The 22,063-nt window shown below is 35.0% G+C and overlaps 2 protein-coding genes across 2 annotated transcripts; both read right to left on the bottom strand.

The window, feature by feature from the left end:
* Positions 1-1,201: 1,201 nt before the first annotated feature.
* LOC110464434 lies at positions 1,202-7,107 on the bottom strand. Its single transcript, XM_021519646.1, has 3 exons — positions 6,975-7,107; positions 5,070-5,244; positions 1,202-2,300 (listed from the first exon to the last, which is right to left on the bottom strand). The coding sequence occupies exons 1-3, from the start codon at positions 7,081-7,083 to the stop codon at positions 1,667-1,669; spliced, it is 918 nt and encodes a 305-aa protein (XP_021375321.1). The 5' UTR covers positions 7,084-7,107; the 3' UTR covers positions 1,202-1,666.
* Positions 7,108-12,122: 5,015 nt separating this feature from the next.
* LOC110464426 (guanine nucleotide-binding protein alpha-3 subunit-like) lies at positions 12,123-20,334 on the bottom strand. The gene is made up of 7 exons (XM_021519634.1): positions 20,217-20,334; positions 18,722-18,764; positions 18,158-18,299; positions 17,047-17,189; positions 15,270-15,399; positions 13,123-13,132; positions 12,123-12,307 (listed from the first exon to the last, which is right to left on the bottom strand). Exons 1-7 carry the CDS (start codon positions 20,332-20,334, stop codon positions 12,123-12,125), a joined length of 771 nt encoding a protein of 256 aa, XP_021375309.1.
* Between the last annotated feature and the right edge of the window lie 1,729 nt (positions 20,335-22,063).

Below are 22,063 nucleotides of genomic sequence, written 5' to 3'. Positions count from 1 at the left end.
GTTTCTCTACCTTTTATCGTTAAATCAATGTATTAGGAGCAGGAGAATATCATTAACAATACGGCTATAAGAAGTACTTTAAAAACAAACATGAGCATGTAGAACATATTGGCCATCAGGCAACCACGTCTAAGAAGAAATTAGCTCTGACCAGACATATGTGCGTCATATTTCTATCCTTAGATTTTATTACAAAATGACAGGGAGGGCATGTACTATTCACGTTGTAGTGATGATTTATCAATTTAGATGCTTTGTAAAACATTATCTGTAATTTGTGTACATTACACATTTTCCTGACAACAAGTCCTTAACTAAATATACTATGCAAAACGTACCATCCAGAATATAACGTAACACAACTGAGGACTTGCTTTAAAAGATGACATCAGAAAAGTGGGATAAGTTGTAGATTCAGTATGAGTACCAAAGGTACGTTCTGGTCGAGGTTTTCCGTTTAGTATTCATGTCCATGATTCCGGTTAATGTCAGAACTAGCAATGCCTGTTACATGGCCGCATCACCATTTTCTAAAGCATACACTACTTACCATTTAACGTCGCTGTTAACGTCATTTTTAAATTTCATAGAACTGCAATACTCTAGTATTGCCATTTTCAGCAATGAAAAATGAAACGTTCTGTGTAGATTATAAGTAATATGCATGTCGCACACTTGTTTAACGTATTAATTTTTTGTGCTAATATTGGTGGGAATTTATTTATAAGCTAAAGAGGCTGAAATGCTAGGGGCATTTTGATATCCATCTTGAATTTGGCAATAGTTTTCGACATACTGGTAGCAAAAGGTAAGCTTTTCCACAAAGTAAATGATAACTTTTCAATATATCGGTTTCATCCGGATACTGGATACTTTCTGATATAGTTTCTAAGCAGACTAGTATGTTGATTTGTATGTTATCAGTGTAACAGTGGCAGCGAATACTATGACAACAACTCATCTCTGCGGATGTGTTTTTAAAGAAAGCAATATTTTTGTGGTGCTAATACCAATCCAAGAGGAACCTCGAAATCAAGGATCTTGTCATTTGAAGTAGATGAACCTATATTAACGCACTGCCGTACACTGGAATGAGACCTGCACTAACGTAGTGTATTACTAGTCTTGTTCATCAGAATATGTCAATCAATCGGTTATAGTAGGTAAATAACGTGAAAAATAAAATCTTGAATAGTTCGTGAAATAATTCCTTTATTAGTTAGCAAACGAAGTTATTCATAACGGAAACAATAATTTTCCCGACCGGTCATTGGTTCATTCAGGATTCACTAGCTGTATAAAACACTGGAAGGCATTTGTCACCTATCCAGAAGCACACAGAACGTCATTAAAAAGTTTATCACCGTGTCTTGTAGGCTGTGACTAGCTTACAATGTAATTGTATTCATGGTTTTTGGTGGCATGGTAAACATTACAAGGAATGCACATTATATTACTATATAGCGTTCGAAGAGTGGGTCACTTATACATAGAATTAATATTTGTTATATCATAAACACTATAGTTATCACAGACATTGCAATCGCAAATTTCAGCAAAGCTGGTGCTAATTTGTAAATTTGTAGATCTAAATATGAGTTAGTGATAGCTCTTAATATTCCGTTTATCATAATAGCAATATCAACACTTCTACTTTAATAATTCACTAAGCCAATCCAAGAAGTTTCATTGCTAGAAGCCGATTGAGTTCCATGTCTGTGGATGGTTTGTCAGCGTTTTGCTTGGGAACAACTTCCTGTTTAGATTCCGGGAATGCCTCGTTAGTTCTCCTCATTGAGATAGACCTTGAAAACGTTGTCTGAGGATCCTGGGAAATTGGCCAGACCATCGGGGAACCTGAAGGCACAAGGACTGACCTGGAAGATTGTCCTACAGGAGTGTTGTCGGATCTAGAGGAGACACGAAAGGATCTTGAGTTTGACGATGACCTTGGTTGATTTTGAATTGGCCAAACGGAGGGGTTCATGGTAACCATGTCTCCAAGGAAGTTGTCCGGCCAGTGACTGTTTTGTCTGTTTGCCACTACCATTGGCTGGGTCCTGACTTTAGGTTTTTCGGAGTCACCACTAGAAGAATGGAACACACGGCGGACAATCTTATCCATTCTCTCAGGTCCCGTATTGCTAACATGCATCATCCCGTACTGGTTTGGTCTGATTGGCTTTTTGGTGAAACAATTTAGCTTGTGATCCTCTGCTAGGACAATGATTGGCTCACATCCATCTGGGATAACGTCACATTTCTTTGGTACCTGGAACGTTCCCGCGTAAAATCCAGTTCTGTAAATATATTATTCAACCAAAAGCTGTGAAATGAACTACGTGATCACATCCATATAATTTGTTGTAAATTAGATTTCAAACATGCATGTAGTCATACCGCCAATGGTATGCAATACGTTATCTGTCATGTAGAGAAAGTTGTTTGACAGTATCATGTGAAAATAGTAAATAGATGTAGGCTATCAATTTGATGGCTAAACAAGTAAAACATTTCCTCAACTTTCCTGTCCTACAATATTTGGTCAAACACGGGAAAAGTGGGAGTGGAAAAACTAAATCTTCCATACAAAGATTTGTGTTTTGATTACATTTAAATGTGAAATTGCTACTACATTGGTCCCTTGTTAATGATGCTACATTTACAAGAACAAACAAATGATACTTTCTGTTATTTTTATCAACAAGTCCTTTCTTTTTTTAAAAACCCGTGTTGTATCTTTTGCAATGTTTTATGACAAAGAAAATGAAGACAAAGAAGGCGGATAGGTATTACATATCTACATCAACTCATTTAACAAAACGAGCTGGCCTATAATATTTACTTTTTCAGTAGCCTCATTTTTGAAGTAAGTGTTTTATTTTGAGCATCTTTGTATACAGTATAGAATGCATCGATGTAGTCTCAATAAGGATAGTGTTTTTTCCAGGGTGTAGGAAATTTACAATTATTTCTCAAAATCATTCTGAATGTATTTGTTTTTTACTGGTTGCCTGAAATGATACTACGTGTACTACTTGTGGTTTCTTTTAATGTTTTAGAAGATTTAAAATCAAAAACATAATTCCTTAAAGTGACCGAGCTCTCTTCTACATCAGCACAGTATTGTTTTTGAAATTTAAAATTTGTTAGATTATCCTGATAGATACAGCATAAGTTACTGTTACCTGTATATGATCCTGATAGATACAGTATAAGTTACTGTTACCTGTATATGATCCTGATAGATACTGTCTAAGTTACTATTACCTGTATATGATCCTGATAGATACTGTATAAGTTACTTTTAGTTGTATATGATCCTGATAGGTATAGTTTAAGTTACTGTTTCCTGTATATGATCCTGATAGAGACTGTATAAGTTACTGTTACCTGTATATGCTCCTGATAGATACTGTATAAGTTACTATTTCCTGTATATGATCCTGATAGAGACTGTATAAGTTACTGTTACCTGAATATTATCCTGATAGATAATGTATAAGTTACTGTTACTTGTATATGATCCTGATAGATATTGTATAAGTTACTGTTAGTTGTATATGATCCCGATAGGTATAGTTTAAGTTACTGTTTCCTGTATATGATCCTGATAGAGACTGTATAAGTTACTGTTACCTGTAAATGATCCTGATAGATATAGTTTAAGTTACTGTTACCTGTACAAGATCCTCATAGATACTGTATAAGTTACTTTTAGTTGTATATGATCCTGATATATACAGTATAAGTTACTGTTACCTGTAAATGATCCTGATAGATATAGTTTAAGTTACTGTTACCTGGATATGATCCTGATAGATACAGTATACGTTACTGTTACATGTATACATGTAAATACTGTATAAGTTACTGTTAGCTGTATATGATCCTGACAGATACTGTATAAGTTACCGCTACCTGTATATGATCCTGATATATACAGTATAAGTTACTGTTACCTGTAAATGATCCTGATAGATACTGTATCAGTTACTGTTAGTTGTATATGATCCTGATATATACAGTATAAGTTACTGTTACTTGTATATGATCCTGATAGATACTTTATAAGTTACTGTTACCTGTATATGCTCCTGATAGATACTGTATAAGTTACTATTACCTGTATATCATCCTGATAGATACTGTATAAATTACTGTTACCTGTATATGATCATGATAGATACTGTATAAGTTACTGTTACTTGTATATGATCCTGATAGATACAGTGTAAGTTACTGTTACCTGTATATGCTCCTGATAGATACTGTATAAGTTACTGTTAGTTGTATATGATCCTGATAGGTATAGTTTAAGTTACTGTTACCTGTATATGATCCTGATAGATACTGTATAAGTTACTGTTAGTTGTATATGATCCTGATAGGTATAGTTTAAGTTACTGTTACCTGTATATGATCCTGGTATATACAGTTTAAGTTACTGTTACCTGTATATGATCCTGATAGATACAGTTTAAGTTACGGTTACCTGTATATGATCCTGATATATACAGAATAAGTTACTGTTACCTGTATATGATCCTGGTATATACAGTTTAAGTTACTGTTACCTGTATATGATCCTGATATATACAGTCTAAGTTACTGTTACCTGTATATGATCCTGGTATATACAGTTTAAGTTACTGTTACCTGTATATGATCCTGGTAGATACAGTTTAAGTTACTGTTACCTGTATATGATCCTGATATATACAGAATAAGTTACTGTTACCTGTATATGATCCTGGTATATACAGTTTAAGTTACTGTTACCTGTATATGATCCTGATAGATACAGTTTAAGTTACTGTTACCTGTAGGTGGATACAGAGCGAGTGTAACTGATTGCGAGGTCCGTGAGACACACCCACGTATTGTGACTTGTGACCCTATTATCACCGCTGTCTGATGATTTTATCATTTGATAGAAGAGATTTTGCTCCCAATCGTCTTTAAACACAAGTTTATTATCACACTTTAGTCTGTATATCAGGAAGAGTAGAACATGTCATGCCTTTCTATTAAACGTGTTACAAGAATGTGTATCGTCAAAGACCTACCCACAACAATGAAGTCCGTCCCGTCGACACTGGCAGTGTTCACAGTCCAACGTGTCAAACGTGGAACCAACCGTCACGTTTATACGCACGCGCGTATCATTGCTCAAGGACGTCTGGTTATCTGTCGGCTCAGCATGGCTTGAGTACTCACAATAAAACCTCTTTGAACCAAAAACTGGAAAAAAACAATAAAAAGTCCAGTAAATAATGTTCAGTGAGATAGCGAACAACTGTGATAATAAATAATACAGAGTATGAACTCTTGTGCATTTCCACTAGTTTTGGTATCTTCTTAGTGCTTGTATCGATTTTGAACTTGGATTTTTAAAAGTTTCATGCTTGTATGAATGCAAATCGGTTATATCAATATTGCATGAAGCCCACTAGAAACGCTGTTTAATCCATATATTTACATTTTAACTATAGAACAATTGTTTAACCTTATCTATTTGTTCTTAAATAATTTATTTATTAACTGCGGGTTGTATATGCGTCGCCCTTTAAACGACATTGGTGGAACATCCCTATTTAAATAAAATTGGCGCAAATAATTAACCGTAGTCATTTAAGCGTTTGACGCAGGGGCATTTTGCATGTTATCCGAATCGGAGCGACAAGACTCTCATTGAAATGGTTAATATATGACGTCATAAGTAAACCACATGTTATGTCACCAGAGGTTTTTTTTGCTTTCATACCCAAATGAAATGCATTTATGCTTGTGACGTTCATACAGTGGGTTGCAGCGCAAATGTAAATAGATAGAGCAGGAATGTTCTTTTCTTTGCATTGTATTGGAAACTTCCACTTCCTATGTGCAGATCTTCTTTTAAGTATCACAACGCTCAAAACTCAACAAAGATCTGATGATATTAAATGGCGTAAAGTAGTTTCTGATTTCTCAAAATTAACAGATAAAAACCTCACTGATTCCCGTACCTAAGAGATGGACATACTTATCTATTGAAATTAACAATTAAAGGCAAAAATCAACAAATTCGAAAACAAAATATTTCCCATTTTATTTGAATCATTGATTTTATTGTTTTATTCTGCCTATAATGAGATGTTTATGATTATACGTATATGTTTTGCTTTAGATTGTAGTTCCATTATCATCCAATAACGATATCTTTCAACTATCCTCGTATCTCCACGAGACACAAAACCAATGGAAATTATCTCCACAATAAGCTTTTTAGTATGCGTAACAATTTACATTGATGAAGAAAATTGATTTTGTCCATATGTTTATATATATTAAAGAAAATTAAGAACATGAAGATACCTTACTATTCTCAAGTCTTAGATTTGATATGCGTAAGAAAAATTGAAATAAAATTATATGGATTATGACGTTATATTAAAGATTTATCGTAAGAAAAGTTTCTTTCAATGAATATTTTTTTCTTCCAGAATTTCAAACTTATTTCATATACAGTTGTGTCATAATATTTATATTAAATATGCATAGGAGAGACACAACACATTTTTCAGTAATTAATTTTTAAAATCTGCAACAAACCGTTTATACCTCCATAATTTTTCATTATTATACATCAGCTAACGAACCACGGGTACTAATTCATACACTTTTACAGGAGCATTTGTTAATTTTATAATCCTTATATATCAGTATGTTTTAATGGATCTATCTCGTACGACTTTGACAAGTGTGGAAGGTTCCTAAACTTGGTATTCAACTAAAACAACGATGCTGTTAATGGCATGGAATGTCGTATAAAATGCTGAGTTGGTCTGAAAATAATATTTGTCAATTTTCGAAGTTTTTGGTTGGTTTTAAACATTTCATGAGGGTCGAAAACGCTCAAAGTTTGATTTGTGCTAATGTAATATTCAAACGAATAAAAAAACACAGAATACAGGTCAAAATAGTATACTTACAGGATGTTTCGTTTTTGATAGGACTAAACCAACAGGATGCATCTGTAGCCACCAAAACTGATGCAAGGAGGACCACAACTCCTTGAAAAGACACCATCTTAAAAAACATATGCTTAATTACTTGCCAGAACTTGTATATGAAGGCTAGCTCCCTTACGCAGCGCGGTTCCTTATATACGGCGGGTTGGGGGCCTTGGTTCGGTCAGCCATCACTCACACTGTCATGACATTTGTTTACCCTCCGCTTATGACTAATAATAACCGTTTAGTAGATGGCTTTGAGCAGCGCATGGGCGTCAGTAGTTTTCTTGTGATGCACTGTTGCTATCGGGAGTGTTCAACATCACAAGATAACGAGGAAGGTTAACGCAGCTGAAACATACTATCGTGATGGCAATAAGTTCTTCTTACACTGGATCGCGATTGTTATTCAGGGCAATGTATAAATTTGTTTTGAAACAAAATGTTTGACGCGCTTCGTAAATGTGTGTGGTTTAAGGTGCAAAAGTCACGCTTTTTTCAAACTTGATTGAAAGAGAGAACGTATATTTGTAAACTGAATCAAGGCTGGGTGAGAAGAGGTGATGTTTTTTTGGCAAAAATACATGTCGTGAACATAGTGTAGCCAAATGATCTAAATTTCACTATGGCGAATGTTTTTAAGGTTTTCATATATAGAATGTTGTCGTCTTATTTACAACTTGGAGTTAAAGAAACATTTAGGAAATCAGACTAAAAACAGGTAAACAAAATACCACGTTATTATTCATAGATTCATAAAAGTTATGTTTTGAAGTTATCTAAATGCTTATTAATGTATCTTGATTTTTTCAATTTAAATGCAGACATCAGTTCGAAAGTGTGTTTTGTTATAATATACACGACAATATATCAAATTACACTCTTCTCATCTGTATTTCCAAATTTGATATTCCAAGTTTTTTTATGTCTTTCCATACGTTCTAAATATATGACCGTTCACAAAGAACTGAGCATATCAATTCAATCACAGGAATATCATATGTCACCAGTTTAACGACTTGTCGGGAACAATGGTCATGCTGTGTCAATAGTCTAGAAAAAGCAAAATGCCTAAAGTTACGGTGATTACTAAATTTCAGTTAATGTTTAAAGACTACATTTATTTATAAATTCTTACTTCTTACTTGAAGTGAAAATGAATAATGAAAATTAAAGTTACTATAAGCGTTCAAATGAGCAAATCTCATCGAATCAGATCGCTGTCTTTAAGCATTATGGCATTCAGTTGTCGTGTTTGTTAAAACTTGGAATTGAAAATGATAAGCGTGTTCCCAAATATACAATTGAATCCTAATAGAATTCAACATTATTTTACACTCTCGAATACGATCAACACTTGTTCCTTTTTAATGAATAATCTGTGATATTTTTCTCTCACCGATTTGTTCTCAAAAATATGACGAGAATTTGTCAACATGAAAAACAGTTTATTAGATAAAACGTCTTCAAAATGTCTGTATCAACTGTTTCCACTTAAACAAATTGATTTATGAAACACAATTTTATACAATAAGCAGAACTGGATAGCCATGTTACATAAGTGCATTAGTGTGACAATTGGAAAAGTAAAAAAGGGAATAAGACCACACGCAAGAGCATGAAAATGAAGGCTTATTGAATGGCATAACATATGTTCTATTATAGCAATTTATCTAGTTTTTATATCATTTAGCTTTTCCTAACGAATGCGCAATGGTGGTACCATTACTCCAAGAATATGTTTTCATTGATGGAAGGAATTTAAATCTGAGATAAACGTTTTCGATAATAAATCTTATACCTGGAGCCACTTAGAAAATGTTGTATTCACGAATAACGTAACGTTTTTCAAAGGAAAAAATATAGATAAAACAAATTTAAAGGAAAACATATATCTGAGCGGAAAAAAATGAAGAAATCAGTCTCTTAACACTATATATTTGGTTAGATTCAGTGACTATGGGAAGCAACGAAAATAAATAAATAAATATATAAGACAATGTTGCTTATAAATGCTAGAAAACAAACATTTATATTATTCATCTTCATAACACAGGCTTTGGGCTCGGAAAGTTCTTTTGAATTTATTAAAGTGTTTTTTTCCAAAAGGGAAACTTTACGTTCACACGTAAGAAGTAATGTAGTAGAAAATATACATTGTCATATGCATAAGAATTTATGAAAGTGAAAAATAAATGGGGAATTAATAAAACAAAAAACGTTCACTTAACATAGTGAAGAATATTCGAAACAAAATAAAGCGTCAACACACTAGATCATGTACACTATAGTATTGTAACGGTCTTCGCCCCTGGCTCAACCCTTTACATGGAGAGCACGACTATTCTAAACTGTCACTAAATGCTTATGACAAGCCCCCAGGAAATTATATGGTATTTCCAAACCAAGTACCTAATGACTGACTAGTTCTAAGTAACTAAAGAAGAACCAGAAAGCATAAGATAAGTTTACGCACACCTTTACGGTTACCGTTTATTAAGGAACCCAATATCAAATTACCCAGATACAGATACAACAATTCTACAGACTCTCTCCAAATTCCCTCATAAATATGATGTACAATAAAGGTAGAACTCTGTCTGAACCCTGGATACCAGAACTTTCTGATATATGTAGGGGACAAAACAAGTCTATTTATCCCTACTGTAGGTTAGCTAATAACAGAAATGAACCAAGTGCCAATGAATGAATACTATAAAACCCCAACTCTGTATGAATTAATATAGGATTAGCAAATGGATAAAATATAGATCTAGAATTATTCTGATCACTAGGCTCTATGAATCAATGATTCTAAAGTCAAACTCTATTGTCTGAAACACCAAAAGTACCATCAAAAGTACGCTAGAAAGACAGAGTTAAATTATCTTCCATAAATGTTAATATTACTAAAATCTCCCGTCCATCCCCATATTCTATTCTACGAGTTGCTTCCCTTATCCTACAAACCAAGCATAACGTTACTGACAGCTCCACGGTTTTGGAACGATCCAAAAGTGTAGTAGCCGCCAGCAGCTCAAAACCAACCTTCCCCTCAGAATATACGATGGCATCTGATTTCCCAACCACCCAAGGAATTTCTACGCCCCTGGTAAGAACGCTAACATCAACGGGGCAACGCACGAGCTCAACGGGGCAACACCCGTTCCCCAGCGGACTCCGAAGAGGTAACGGCGCCACACCCGTTGCTCGCAACGTAGTACCCGTTGAACCCAAATAAAATACGACGATCTACATTGGCACTTGTATGAAAAATACTTCACAAATCAACATTAATGTATAGTATTTCATAGTATCCACATCTACAACTCTTTCGTACCGTTATTCACTCTCTGACTCGCAATCCAATACTTCCAACGCATCCCATATTTCCATCGAATCCCATATATCCAATACTTTCAATACACAACGGAATAAACACTCAAGTGACCCCGACTGACACAGTTCAAGAGGTCACGAGAGTTCACAGAATGGCGACGTCCATACACACTAGCAGGGTATACGTTCTCTGCAAAAACATTACATTTCTCACTCTCTCCAGACGGTTCTTACCCTGGACTAACGATTAACCAAGATAATCAAGGTATTTTCATCTGAATAATAACCATACTGAACACTGGAAAACACTTAAATAAGAGTAAATACCGTTTGAATGGACATTGTGTTTAAAAACATGTATTTGACAACTCCAAGATATTTACAACATTTGTCACACTGGTGGCACTACAGTCAGTGACTATTATTGAACAATACAGGGAGATATCATACTTCATGACAAACAATCCAGTAAAATACCACATTTTTACAGTATTAGATCGCAAGACCAGATCTGCCACAGCATCAACACTCAAGAACAAAATATAACTCCCGCTTCAACACACAGGAAGATATTTTATGATGCTCTACGGGCAGGAAGTACTCGAACAGTTATATGATAAAAATCGAAATTCTTGTTTCAAACACATACAGAAATATCGGCTGTGAACAAATACTTAATCCTCATTCTACTTTATTCTCATGATCATATTGTATGTGTTATCGACTGTTTGATTTGAAAAAAAATAATTAACGGTTGGGAACATGTTTGTGTATAACGATAACAACACAGACATTTTATATGTCAAACTGGTATGTTGTTTTCGCACTGGTATTAACGGGATAAAATTCTCTTTTATGTCACAAGAACTTTGATTCTGTTGAATCGTCAGTGACACTGTGTCTTTGTGTACCAAAAACACATCATATTTTTGTCTTGTTAAGATCGAGGTCTCGAAAACCGGAGAGAGCTTCCATGGAAACTTGTGTCGTTATTATTGTGTGATAAATTGAGTACATACAATCCACATGCAAAACTGTTTTGAAACAAAAATAATTCTGTGGAAACTCCTTGCATTGAATGCTATGGAACACCTTGATGTAATACAACAAATAAAAACATTCAACGTTCAAATATTACTAGACCGTATTAATCTATTTAAAAAAAAGCCATTTGAACACTGGCAATCTAATTAAAACCATACTATTGTTCCTTTCCAGTAGGATACGGTTCCGTTATTGACCAATAAGGTATGATTTTAATTAGATATGAATATTCGATAAGAAAAAAATGAATGAACTTAAAGCATTACTAGAACATTGTTTCTATGTATATAACTCAACGAGAGAATACGGGGGTGTCAGAAAAACAGCAACACACAACTAAATTCAAAATCCAGGAAATAACCAGGACCAAAAATCCAGGTGTTCTGGAAGAGTAAGCGTATTCTCCTTCTTCGTTGACACCCGCCATGCTAATCTAAATCAAATCAAAGTGATGTCACACCCTCGCATCGAGAGGAGACCGTTTAAATTCATCTGAGTATGCAAGGAAAACGCAAAGAAGTATCAAAACATTGTCACTGAAATATCAATAAATGACAACGTTTTCTTTACAATCCTTGTCGTCAACAAACAACTGCTGAAATTAAACGTCTGTTAAAACAAAGATCATTACACACGTAATCTGTAAGTGACCTGTGATAAATACCCACACTCTCGCGTCCTGCAATGAACAATATATAGGATTTAGAAGGTTTGTTGTGTTGATCCACACTTGGTTTGGTAGGGCTAAAGAAGTCCTGTCACCGTCAGATTCTTATTGAGGAGGATATCCATGGTCGTGTCAAAGATACGATCAAAACTAGTCGTGTCGGTGGCAGTGGTGAAATGAGAGTATATTCCACTTGTTCGACCACCTGCTTTCTCAAACTGCTCATATATATATTGGGAAGATTCTTTGAAAGAGTTGTCACCTACAGCAGACAAGTATACACATGTGTTTGGAATATCAATACAACATATAAAACTGTGCATTCAGAAGTATATAAATAACATAAGCCTTCCAAACATAAACTTTTATCCTTTATAGCTATATCTTCCACTCCGTCTGATGTACGTTTTGATGATATTTTAATGACATATACATTTTTAGGCATGTGACATATACATTTTTAGGCATGTTAGAATAAAAACTCGAGGAAAACATACGACAAACATTGTTAAACTTGCAATTTTTTCGGGGGTTTCATTTTCATGAAATGGCAGGTCGGCATCCGCCAAAATAATATCTTGCTAAAATAACAGCTGCACAATAATTTAACTAAAGGTTACAGGTTATAATATATCACTGATGAAATGCTATTTTCTATCTAATTGACGGTAGATTAACAAACTTCTTATCGCTAAGTATCAGTTACAATCTAGGTCGTCTAAATGTAAACCCGATTACTAACGTGTGGAAATGCATAGCAACTACCACTGATTCAGATATTAGTTCACCTGTTAATCTGTAGCCTCGATTAGCTTATGTAAATTACATCAAAACGGGAAAATTTCTCTGTATAGAAAAACTGCCTAAAATCGATCACTTCGTGTTCACAATGCTGTATTATGAAGGTTATACAATATCAAATAACGAATATACCTTTATAACCTGGGAAACAGCATTTGATTGTTTTCCTCTCAATCATGATTTCAAAAACATCCCTTTTGTTCAGGAAGAGAACAAAGGACGATCTCGAAAGATGCTGGGATTTACATACGGATCTAAAGAGCCTTAACGACTCACGAAGTTTGTTCTGCAACAAAAAGATAAGTATCACAAAGTAACTGTGAAATGGACGCTGTTGTATCATTAAACAGGTAAAACAAGAGATTTTCATATTTTAAGCCGGATTGCAACGCAGGTCTTATAGATTGGCGATTCCCGTCCGTCTGTCTGTCTGTCCGTCTGTCTGCACTAAGGGGAAGAATAATGGTTAAGCTCAGTTACCAAGTCATTAATTATCTCACATCAACTAAACCTACATGGCTTATGTATCTAAGGATGCTAAATACATACGATCCTTCGGATGCTGATTCTGACCTATATTTTCCGCTTGACTGACCAGGTCAAGAATATTGGTCGATGTCGGGCCCCATCTGAACTATGGTAAAACGATTGGTTTATGTCAATTACCAAGTAACTACTTCTTGTATCTCAAGTTAACTTGCATGGCTTACGCATCTAAGGATGCTTATCACATGCAATGCTTCTGATGCTGATTCTGACATACATTTTGCGCTTAAAAGACCAGGTTAAGCAGTATGGTTGAGGTCGGGCCCCATCTGAATTATGGTTATGAAGATTTGGATAAGTCAGTTACCTAGTAACTACTTCTTGTATCTCAAACTACACTTGCATGGTTTATGTATCCAAGGATGTTTATCAGATGTGATGCTTCTGATGCTGGTTCTGACCTTCATTTTCCGCTTGATTGACCAGGTTAAGAAGATTGGTTGAGGTCGGGCCCCATCTGAACTATGGTTAAGAAGTTTGGTTTATGTCAATAACCAAGTAACTACTTGTTGTACACCAACTAAACTTGCATTGCTTACGTATCTAAAGATGCTTATCACATGCAATGCTAAAAATGGCAGTTTCTACTCCTGCTTAACGCTCAGCAAATAAGGAGTGGGACGACTGGTTCGCCCGTTGTCAGTATAATGTGACCGAGTGGGGCGTCCTGCTGGGTGTCTTCGGCAGTATGTTTCAGTGAGGTAGCACTATAAAGTCGGCATCAGTTCCGCGCTATTACAAGAAGACAAACACGAACATATCGCAGCCTCCCAAAATACACGCACATACACTACACGCATGCATCTTGCACACAGGGTAGGCCGTCCTTAAATGACCTTAGCTGTTAATAGGACGTTAAACAAAATCAAACAAACAAACAAACAAAAAGCTTCGGATGCTGCTTCTGACATACATTTTGCGCTTAAAAGACCAGGTTAAGCAGTATGGTTGAGGTCGGGCCCCATCTGAATTATGGTTATGAAGATTCGGATAGGTCAGTTACCTAGTAACTACTTATTGTATCTCAAACTACACTTGCATGGTTTATGTATCCAAGGATGCTTATCAGATGCGATGCTTCTGATGCTGGTTCTGACTTTCATTTTCCGCTTGACTGACCAGGTTAAGAAGATTGGTTAATGTCAGTTACTAAGTAACTTCTTGTTGTACATCAACTAAACTTGCATGGCTTATGCATCAAATGGTGCTTATCACATGCGATTCTTCGGATGCAGCTTCTGACCTATATTTGTCGCTAACTGACCAGGTTAAGCAGTATGGTTGAGGTCGGGCCCCATCTTAATTATGGTTAAGAAGATTTGTTAAGGTCAATAACCTAGTAACTACTTGTCCTACATCAACTAAACTTGCATGTCTTTTGTATCTTAAAGGATGCTTATCACATGTGATGCTTTACATGAAAATGTACTGTAGCAGTCCGGCCGTTTTGCCATTGGCGGTTTCCTGTTTACCATCTTCTGTCATATACTGTATGTATCATATTCCTGATATTGGTCGAAGGGCGTGCTATGGAAAACGGAAGAGATATATGATGCACCTGTTAGCAATGAATGAGGAGCTATTCACTTTAGGAAGATATTTTCACTTTCTCATGTCATAAATCTATATTGCAGAAACTTTATGTTAGTTAGCCCTTTGCGATCTTGAAACGGATCGGCCGATACGATACCGGACCAATCGATAGCCTCAAACATATGTAGCAGTGTTAAGCTCAAATGTGTTTCATACAATCTTTTTTTTTTTTGGGAAAAGATCAAATAACCGTTAATGAACAAATAAATACCCCCCCCCCCCCCCCCCGTATTATATCAATTCATTCCAATAAAATAATATGTATATAAACTAAAATGGAGTACCGTTTTAGCAGGGTCATCCATGGCTTGGTCGTAAAAACTCAACGCTGTTGTGAAGATGACGGCTGTAACGTTATCAAAGACATGGATCCATTTCCTCCGCTCTGATCTCTGACCACCAACATCAACCATACTGAGAAAAAGAGTTTTGGCACCAAACTGTTTAGTACACAGCTATACTCAAGCATATAGTAAAATGTCTAGCTGATAAGTATATATCCTTATTTTGCTTTAGATTAAACCGTTTAATAATCACACAACTTCCAAGCATATATCAGTTAGTTCATCTAACCATTATCAGTTAGCGACTCTAACCAGACAACAATTAGCGCATATACCATATATCAGTTAGCGCATCTAAATATGCAAGAGTAAATAAAGCATTTAACCTTATATTTGTAAGTGTATCAAAATTTATAATAGCGCATAACAATTTGAAAATCCATATAGAAATCTAGCATTGCCTATTTTACAACGACTATAAAACAAACAATATTAACTTATATTAATTATTTCTATTGGGCTGGATGGAAGCATACGGAAATCGTCATATGGGAGGAAACAAGAATACACTGAGAGAACCTACATGGTGAAACAGATTATCCCATATCTTTTTCACGTTCGATCAGGGAATGGAAACCCAATTCATCTTGGTGAAAGGCGGGCCAAATTAATGCTAGCTAACGCCAAAACCGAACCCCTAACACTGTAGCAATTAGCTATTTTTATTAGTCTATACAAACGGAGAAACCGTTTGAATTTATTCAGTGACGCCTTTGATTAAAAGTAATCGGACGATGCAAATGAAATAGCTTGTTTTCTCACTTGCATCGTAAAATCATAATTTTATTTAAAATCATGATGGTACCGAGTATTATTTGAGTGTTGTCCAGTTGACTGTGATGATATTTTCTTAAAATCCTCTGCATTTGTTGGAATTGTGCGTATTTATAAAAGTGTCAAGTGTTAATTTTATTCTAACAGTGATTTTTCTAGCAAATACGTTATGAGGTTTTAAAGTCAAATAATATAATAATAATAACAATATACAATATTTATATAGCGCCCTATATAATTTGTAAAATTACTCTAAAGCGCTACAACATATGGATAATAGCATTAGTTATCATTGTGAAAACAGAGGCTTACAATCACTTAATATATACACATAAATGAACAAATAAAGGGTGGTATTTACATGACGGATTTGCAAGATAATAAGAACTAATAAGTAAAAACAAATTGTTACACTACATTTTAACAACTTACCATGTTTCAATTAAAATTAAGACACGTTTTTATCATTTTGAATCAATAGCAATTTCATTTTTACCATTAATTGCTCTTTTGTTTTTAAATTATATCACTAAATAATTCCCTTCTTTATTTGGCTTAATTTTTCATGAAATATAATAAAATCTAGGTTAAAGGTCAAGGTAACTTATCATATACAATACAAAGAGGTGAAATCAGTGTGTATACCATAGGTTGTTTCCTCTAAAGTTAAAGTTGATTTCCGTGATACCGGTTGTAACAATCCGAGAGAACAATATATCCTGGTCTGTCGGAACGTAATCAGGAGAGGATATCCTGTCAAATGACTTGAAAAGGCTGAAAGTAGGATGATAACAACAAAAGATTAGCTAACGCCCATTCTTATTTCTTTTCCATATATCTTTTCAAGATTCCAGCATAAAATATGTTAGCTTATCAAAAGCAATCAGTCATAACTGTCAAGTAATTGATGAATATATTAGTGAATATGACAGTTAAAACTTACTGCTGCGCCCCATTACAGAGGCAGTATTCTTGGCCCCTCTCCATGCACTCCTTGAATTCATTTGAGTCATACAATCCCTTAAACTGCTTTCGAAAATCGTTTATGTTTTCAGATGTCTTGACATTCGTGAGAAACATGTTTGCCTGTAATAAAAGTGTTAGCATTAAATAATATTAAATCGGCTGACACGCTTTCATGAAATAAGTTATATGCATTCAACGATTCGTGACCACTGCAAAATACTTATTAATTCCAGTGTATTTTTTGGATACACAGTAACAATGTTCTGAATTTCGTTTTGAATATAACCGCAATGCAATCGGGCCAGGATATATCCGTAGACCGGACAATTCAGTGAGTTAGAGCGACAGTAAAACAATTTGAGGTTTAGTGATCGAATACTTGTCTAGACCTGCCAATTCGTTTACAGCGAGAACACTGTTGTTGGTGTGTTTGCTTCATCTTTATTCATTCTTTCTTCTTATAAGTACTGCATTGCCCGAAAAATCAGTGTCGAACGTACAGTTATTGTTTTCGCAGTGGTATGGATATTCCTTAACGTATGGTTGTATCAATATAGCTAACCACTGACAAGACTATGCTATAGGCATGATCTTCTGAATCTGTTAACCCAAATTGTGACTTTCCTACAGCCGTAATGTCGCCTGAATCTGTTAGCCCAAATTATGGCTTTCCTACAGTCGTTATGTCGCCTGAATCTACACAACAACTGTCCTGGATTCGAAATTTCTCAGACAGCATATTCGTCTTAACCTAGCTGCACCATGCTAACCTTTCACTAAGAAATGTGATCGTTGGTTAGCTAACCAGTGTTCTAGAGTCGATCTACATCAATTTTCTTGTCCTGGCTTTACTTTGGAAATATGGACGCTTGAACATATGGTTAGCCATTTCATTGGCTTTACCATGGATATATAGGCGTTTAAATTTACCTGCGTCTAGTATGATTTACCGTCATAAGTATGGTCGTTTGAACCTAGCTAGCCAATTTCCTGGATTAAACAGCGTAGACAAGTTATCTTAGTTTGGCGACAACTTCACCTCATAAGTATGGTTGCTTGAACCTAGCAAGGCTATGCCCTGGATTTACCTCAGAAGCCTCGTCCTCGAAGGCAATACCGAGTACAGACATGTTCTGCAGAACAGCCTCGGTGTACTCCTTAAGATTATCTAGGATGATCGTCTTGAAGTACATCCGCTCTGACAGACAAAAACCGTTCTTGTGCAAAATTCTGCAATGTGATAACGGAACTTACGTGTACAATGGAAAATGTGACATATTTTCAAAATTAGTTTTTATGGATAATCGCATTCGTCTATAATGCCTATAAAAACCTGTCAATTGAGATACAAAATTATTGTTAAATAAATAAAAATAAAATAACTTGTATAATGCTTTTAAAATGTTGACAAGTGCCCTTCTCTTCCGGCTATTGTGGAGAAGGACGCGCAGTTGCTTGATGACGAGTATTGGCCTCCCCGGATATAGAATAACAAAATCCACGTTAACATGATGTAGAATCTATAAGTTTTAAGAGTTTTCATACTCAGTATCAGAGGCAAAACCTCTATATATAATCTTTAACCACGTATGAAGGGGATTTGCATTGTTTGCGATGCCTTGTTACTTGATAAAGAATCAGGTCGTACTAACCTCATTTGTCTTAAAAGGGTGGTTTTGCCCGACTCTGAAGAACCTGCAATTATCACACAAGGTTTAAACTTATCATTTTTATCATTGTAGTTCAATTGTATGAAAATATGATATGTTTTGATATACAGTATAAGGTAAAATTAAAAGAATTTATAAACAGTTAATCATTCTACAGTGTTGAAACTTATTCGATGTTTTCATAACATATTTCTTTCTCAACTTTAGTTACAAATGCCAGTGAACTTAAACCACTGTGCAAAGCAACGTTTTGACAGTGGATTAAAATTATGTAAGCATTTTATCATAGAACATGGTGGTCAGGTCAGTTAGACCGGGTGTGTTCTTCTGCCAAATCTTTCATTCTTATCACTGTGTAGGTAACGGGTTGTGGGGGAATAAGTATAAACAGCGAAATGTAAGCCCCCTCACACACTCTCAATTGATACATTCATATTCTTGATCTAGATGAACATCCTGATTAGACTAGCTTGAAAGTAAACTTCCCCGTCTATCATCCTAAAAGTGTACAGTACTGTGATGAGGCTGTTAAATTGATTAGTTAATGCGATTCTGCTGTAACCCCAGTTTTATTTACAAAGCCTTTCTATTTTCAAGACAATCTTAATTTTCGAAGCTATCGCATAGAAAAAAAAATGTTCTGCAATTTTTTTTAACGAAATTGAAGATATTTTCATTCATCAAATTGTTGCAATATTGAATCATGTGAATTGATGAAAACACGTAAAGCCTTTTAAGGTCCACATGGATCCATCTTGAGAATAAATAATAATTTCTCAGGAGACCTATTTTCAAAGACGGTTTATAATTAAATCATGTTACATTGCAAGGAATCGAAGGCTTATTTTCACGATTGGCCTCCTTTCAAATCAGGCAAATTATCAAGATTTAGGGTATTTCGTTTTTTAGCTGTTTTAACGTCGTTTTGTTGTACATTGAATATATTTACTAATAACGGTATTGTATGTTTTGCCACTATCACAATTGCATTGGGATTCTAAGCCAGCCTTTTTCTAGTTCCCTACCCGAAACGTTTAAGTAAACCATCGTTATCATATAGATTCATTGGTTGTGCTGATTGGATATTTTCTTATCATCTATACAATTGATTACAAAGTGAATTCACAATAAACGACAAAATGCACCAATTTATCTGTTTTCTCACTTTCGTGTCAAAAGATGTCAATTATTTCAAAATCATATTTCAAAAACGTTAAATCTTTAATTATCTACTAAAGTGACGGTAACAATTTAAGATCATCATTTAATATTCTATCATAATTTTAGTTCAGTTTAAACAGTATCTTATTTAATAACCACGCATGGTTACATTTATAACAAACATGCTATCTCATGTGATTGGAAAGCAAGCTTAGAGCTTAAATTAATTCCAATCACGTTTAATCACTGCGCCTTGGTTATAAGGTAAGGCGGTAGATATGCACACTATTACTCTATGATTGCTTTACCTACTTACCCAACAGCAGAAATTTTAACTTCTTAGTTTTTCGTTCCATCCCGAGTTGCTTGTCTATTTGCAAAGATTGTTGTTGTTGAACTGTCAATGACATATTTCGACTTCCGACACAACCCATGTTGACGTCACAATCGCCGGAGTTAAGTGCGTTTTAGTATCACAATCAAATGCAATGGCTCATAACTCAATTGGCGTCAAAATGCTACCTATACAAAAATAATTTAAAAAATAACTTACTAGTCGTAATTTTGATAATCATGCATCAAGGATATCTGATTCGCCCTCGTAAAATGATATATACTCTTTAATAACAATATTTGTTATGTATATAATTAGGTAAGTAAGGATTTTGTAACATAAGCAAAGCCCTATATAATACATAGTTTTGGTTTGCGTGTTTTTGTTACATACCTTCTGGAAGAATTGAGTTGTACATGTTGGTTGAACATTCATTCCACGCAGTCAAAAGAGATCGTTGTGCGATATGACCGTCGCCGTATTTAGTTAAAATACGCGTAAGTGTGTTTGTGATTTATATATATTTCCAGTTTCTCCTATATGTAACTGCTGAGAATTTGAGCAAGGAATTTGATATAAATCTCCTGTTTTGTCGAAAATGTAAGTCTTGTCTATGGGTTGTAACTGTTCGAAGGTGATGGGGCTAGATCTACATCATACCTGTAACCTATCCGGTGCAGTGTGTAAATGCTCCCTATCTGGAGGCGAAACTTTCCGGGTCGAGTGACATAAACTATATACAATTGTGTCACATCGTTGTACAGGTAAAACATTAAATCGCTCACTCAGTCATAGCTTGACAAAGGGATCAGTCTGTTCTTGAAACGTTGCGACACGTTTACTACGTACATTGTTAGGGGAGAAAGCAAAACTTAGATATTAATTTTGTAAGTATATCTCACCAGATACCGGCAGAAAAGGGTTGAATTATTTATTTGAGTAGCATATGCATACAAATTTAAGCGAAGCGTGATGGGATAATAGTAGAGCGCTAAAACACCGACCCAAGCATCTTTTTAAAATGAAGTAACATTTTATCTGTATACTTTGAAATGAACAAAAAATAGAAAATAAAGTTTTCATTCTGTGGATTACTATTGATGTTTACTGGTACAAAAGAACAAACTGATCTTCAAATAGTGCAAAGATTAAATACGAAATCATTAACTTTGCTTAATACATTAAGAGTCTGTACATAACCGATCTGCACAGCTTTCCTTCTTCACCACTACAATTTATCCTATGATCAGGTTTCGTAAAGTTGACATGTTAAGAGCAACTTAGACATACACCAATGAAGCGCAATTCTGTAAGATAAAAATCGCGTTAAATGATGTCATGAAAGCATTTCGATAATCCTGCTAAAGGCATTTCAATCGGTATAGGGTTCATACCATAATATTTACATTTGCATGGCATTGTCACTATATAGCCTCTTTGAGAGCTGTGTCGTTGATGGGACTTTAATTACCATGCCGCCCGAGACATAATTACCATGCCGCACGAGACACAATTCTTAGCGTATTAATTACAAAACTGACCGGAACTACAATATCCAATGTAAATAAACATGACGGCTGCTGAAATATCGCTGTAACTTAATGTGCAAAATAAAAAACAAAATAAAAAACACGTTTATTACAACGAAAACAAGACCAAGGTCTGCAATATCCTACAAAATGCACATCGGTTGAAAACACTAATGCCGGCAATGGAAACAATTTTAACGCTCCTGCAATTTATCAGAAATATCGTCTGTAACACTGCACTGATCAACAGCGGTTCGTTATAAATGTCTGAAATACACATATTCTATAGATCTACTGACA

The sequence above is a fragment of the Mizuhopecten yessoensis genome, unplaced genomic scaffold (genome assembly GCF_002113885.1).
Source record: "Mizuhopecten yessoensis strain PY_sf001 unplaced genomic scaffold, ASM211388v2 scaffold10987, whole genome shotgun sequence".
Taxonomy (NCBI): Eukaryota; Metazoa; Mollusca; class Bivalvia; order Pectinida; family Pectinidae; genus Mizuhopecten; species Mizuhopecten yessoensis.
The sequence above is the reverse complement of the archived record's forward strand: the minus strand, read 5'-3'. Positions and strand labels throughout refer to the sequence as shown.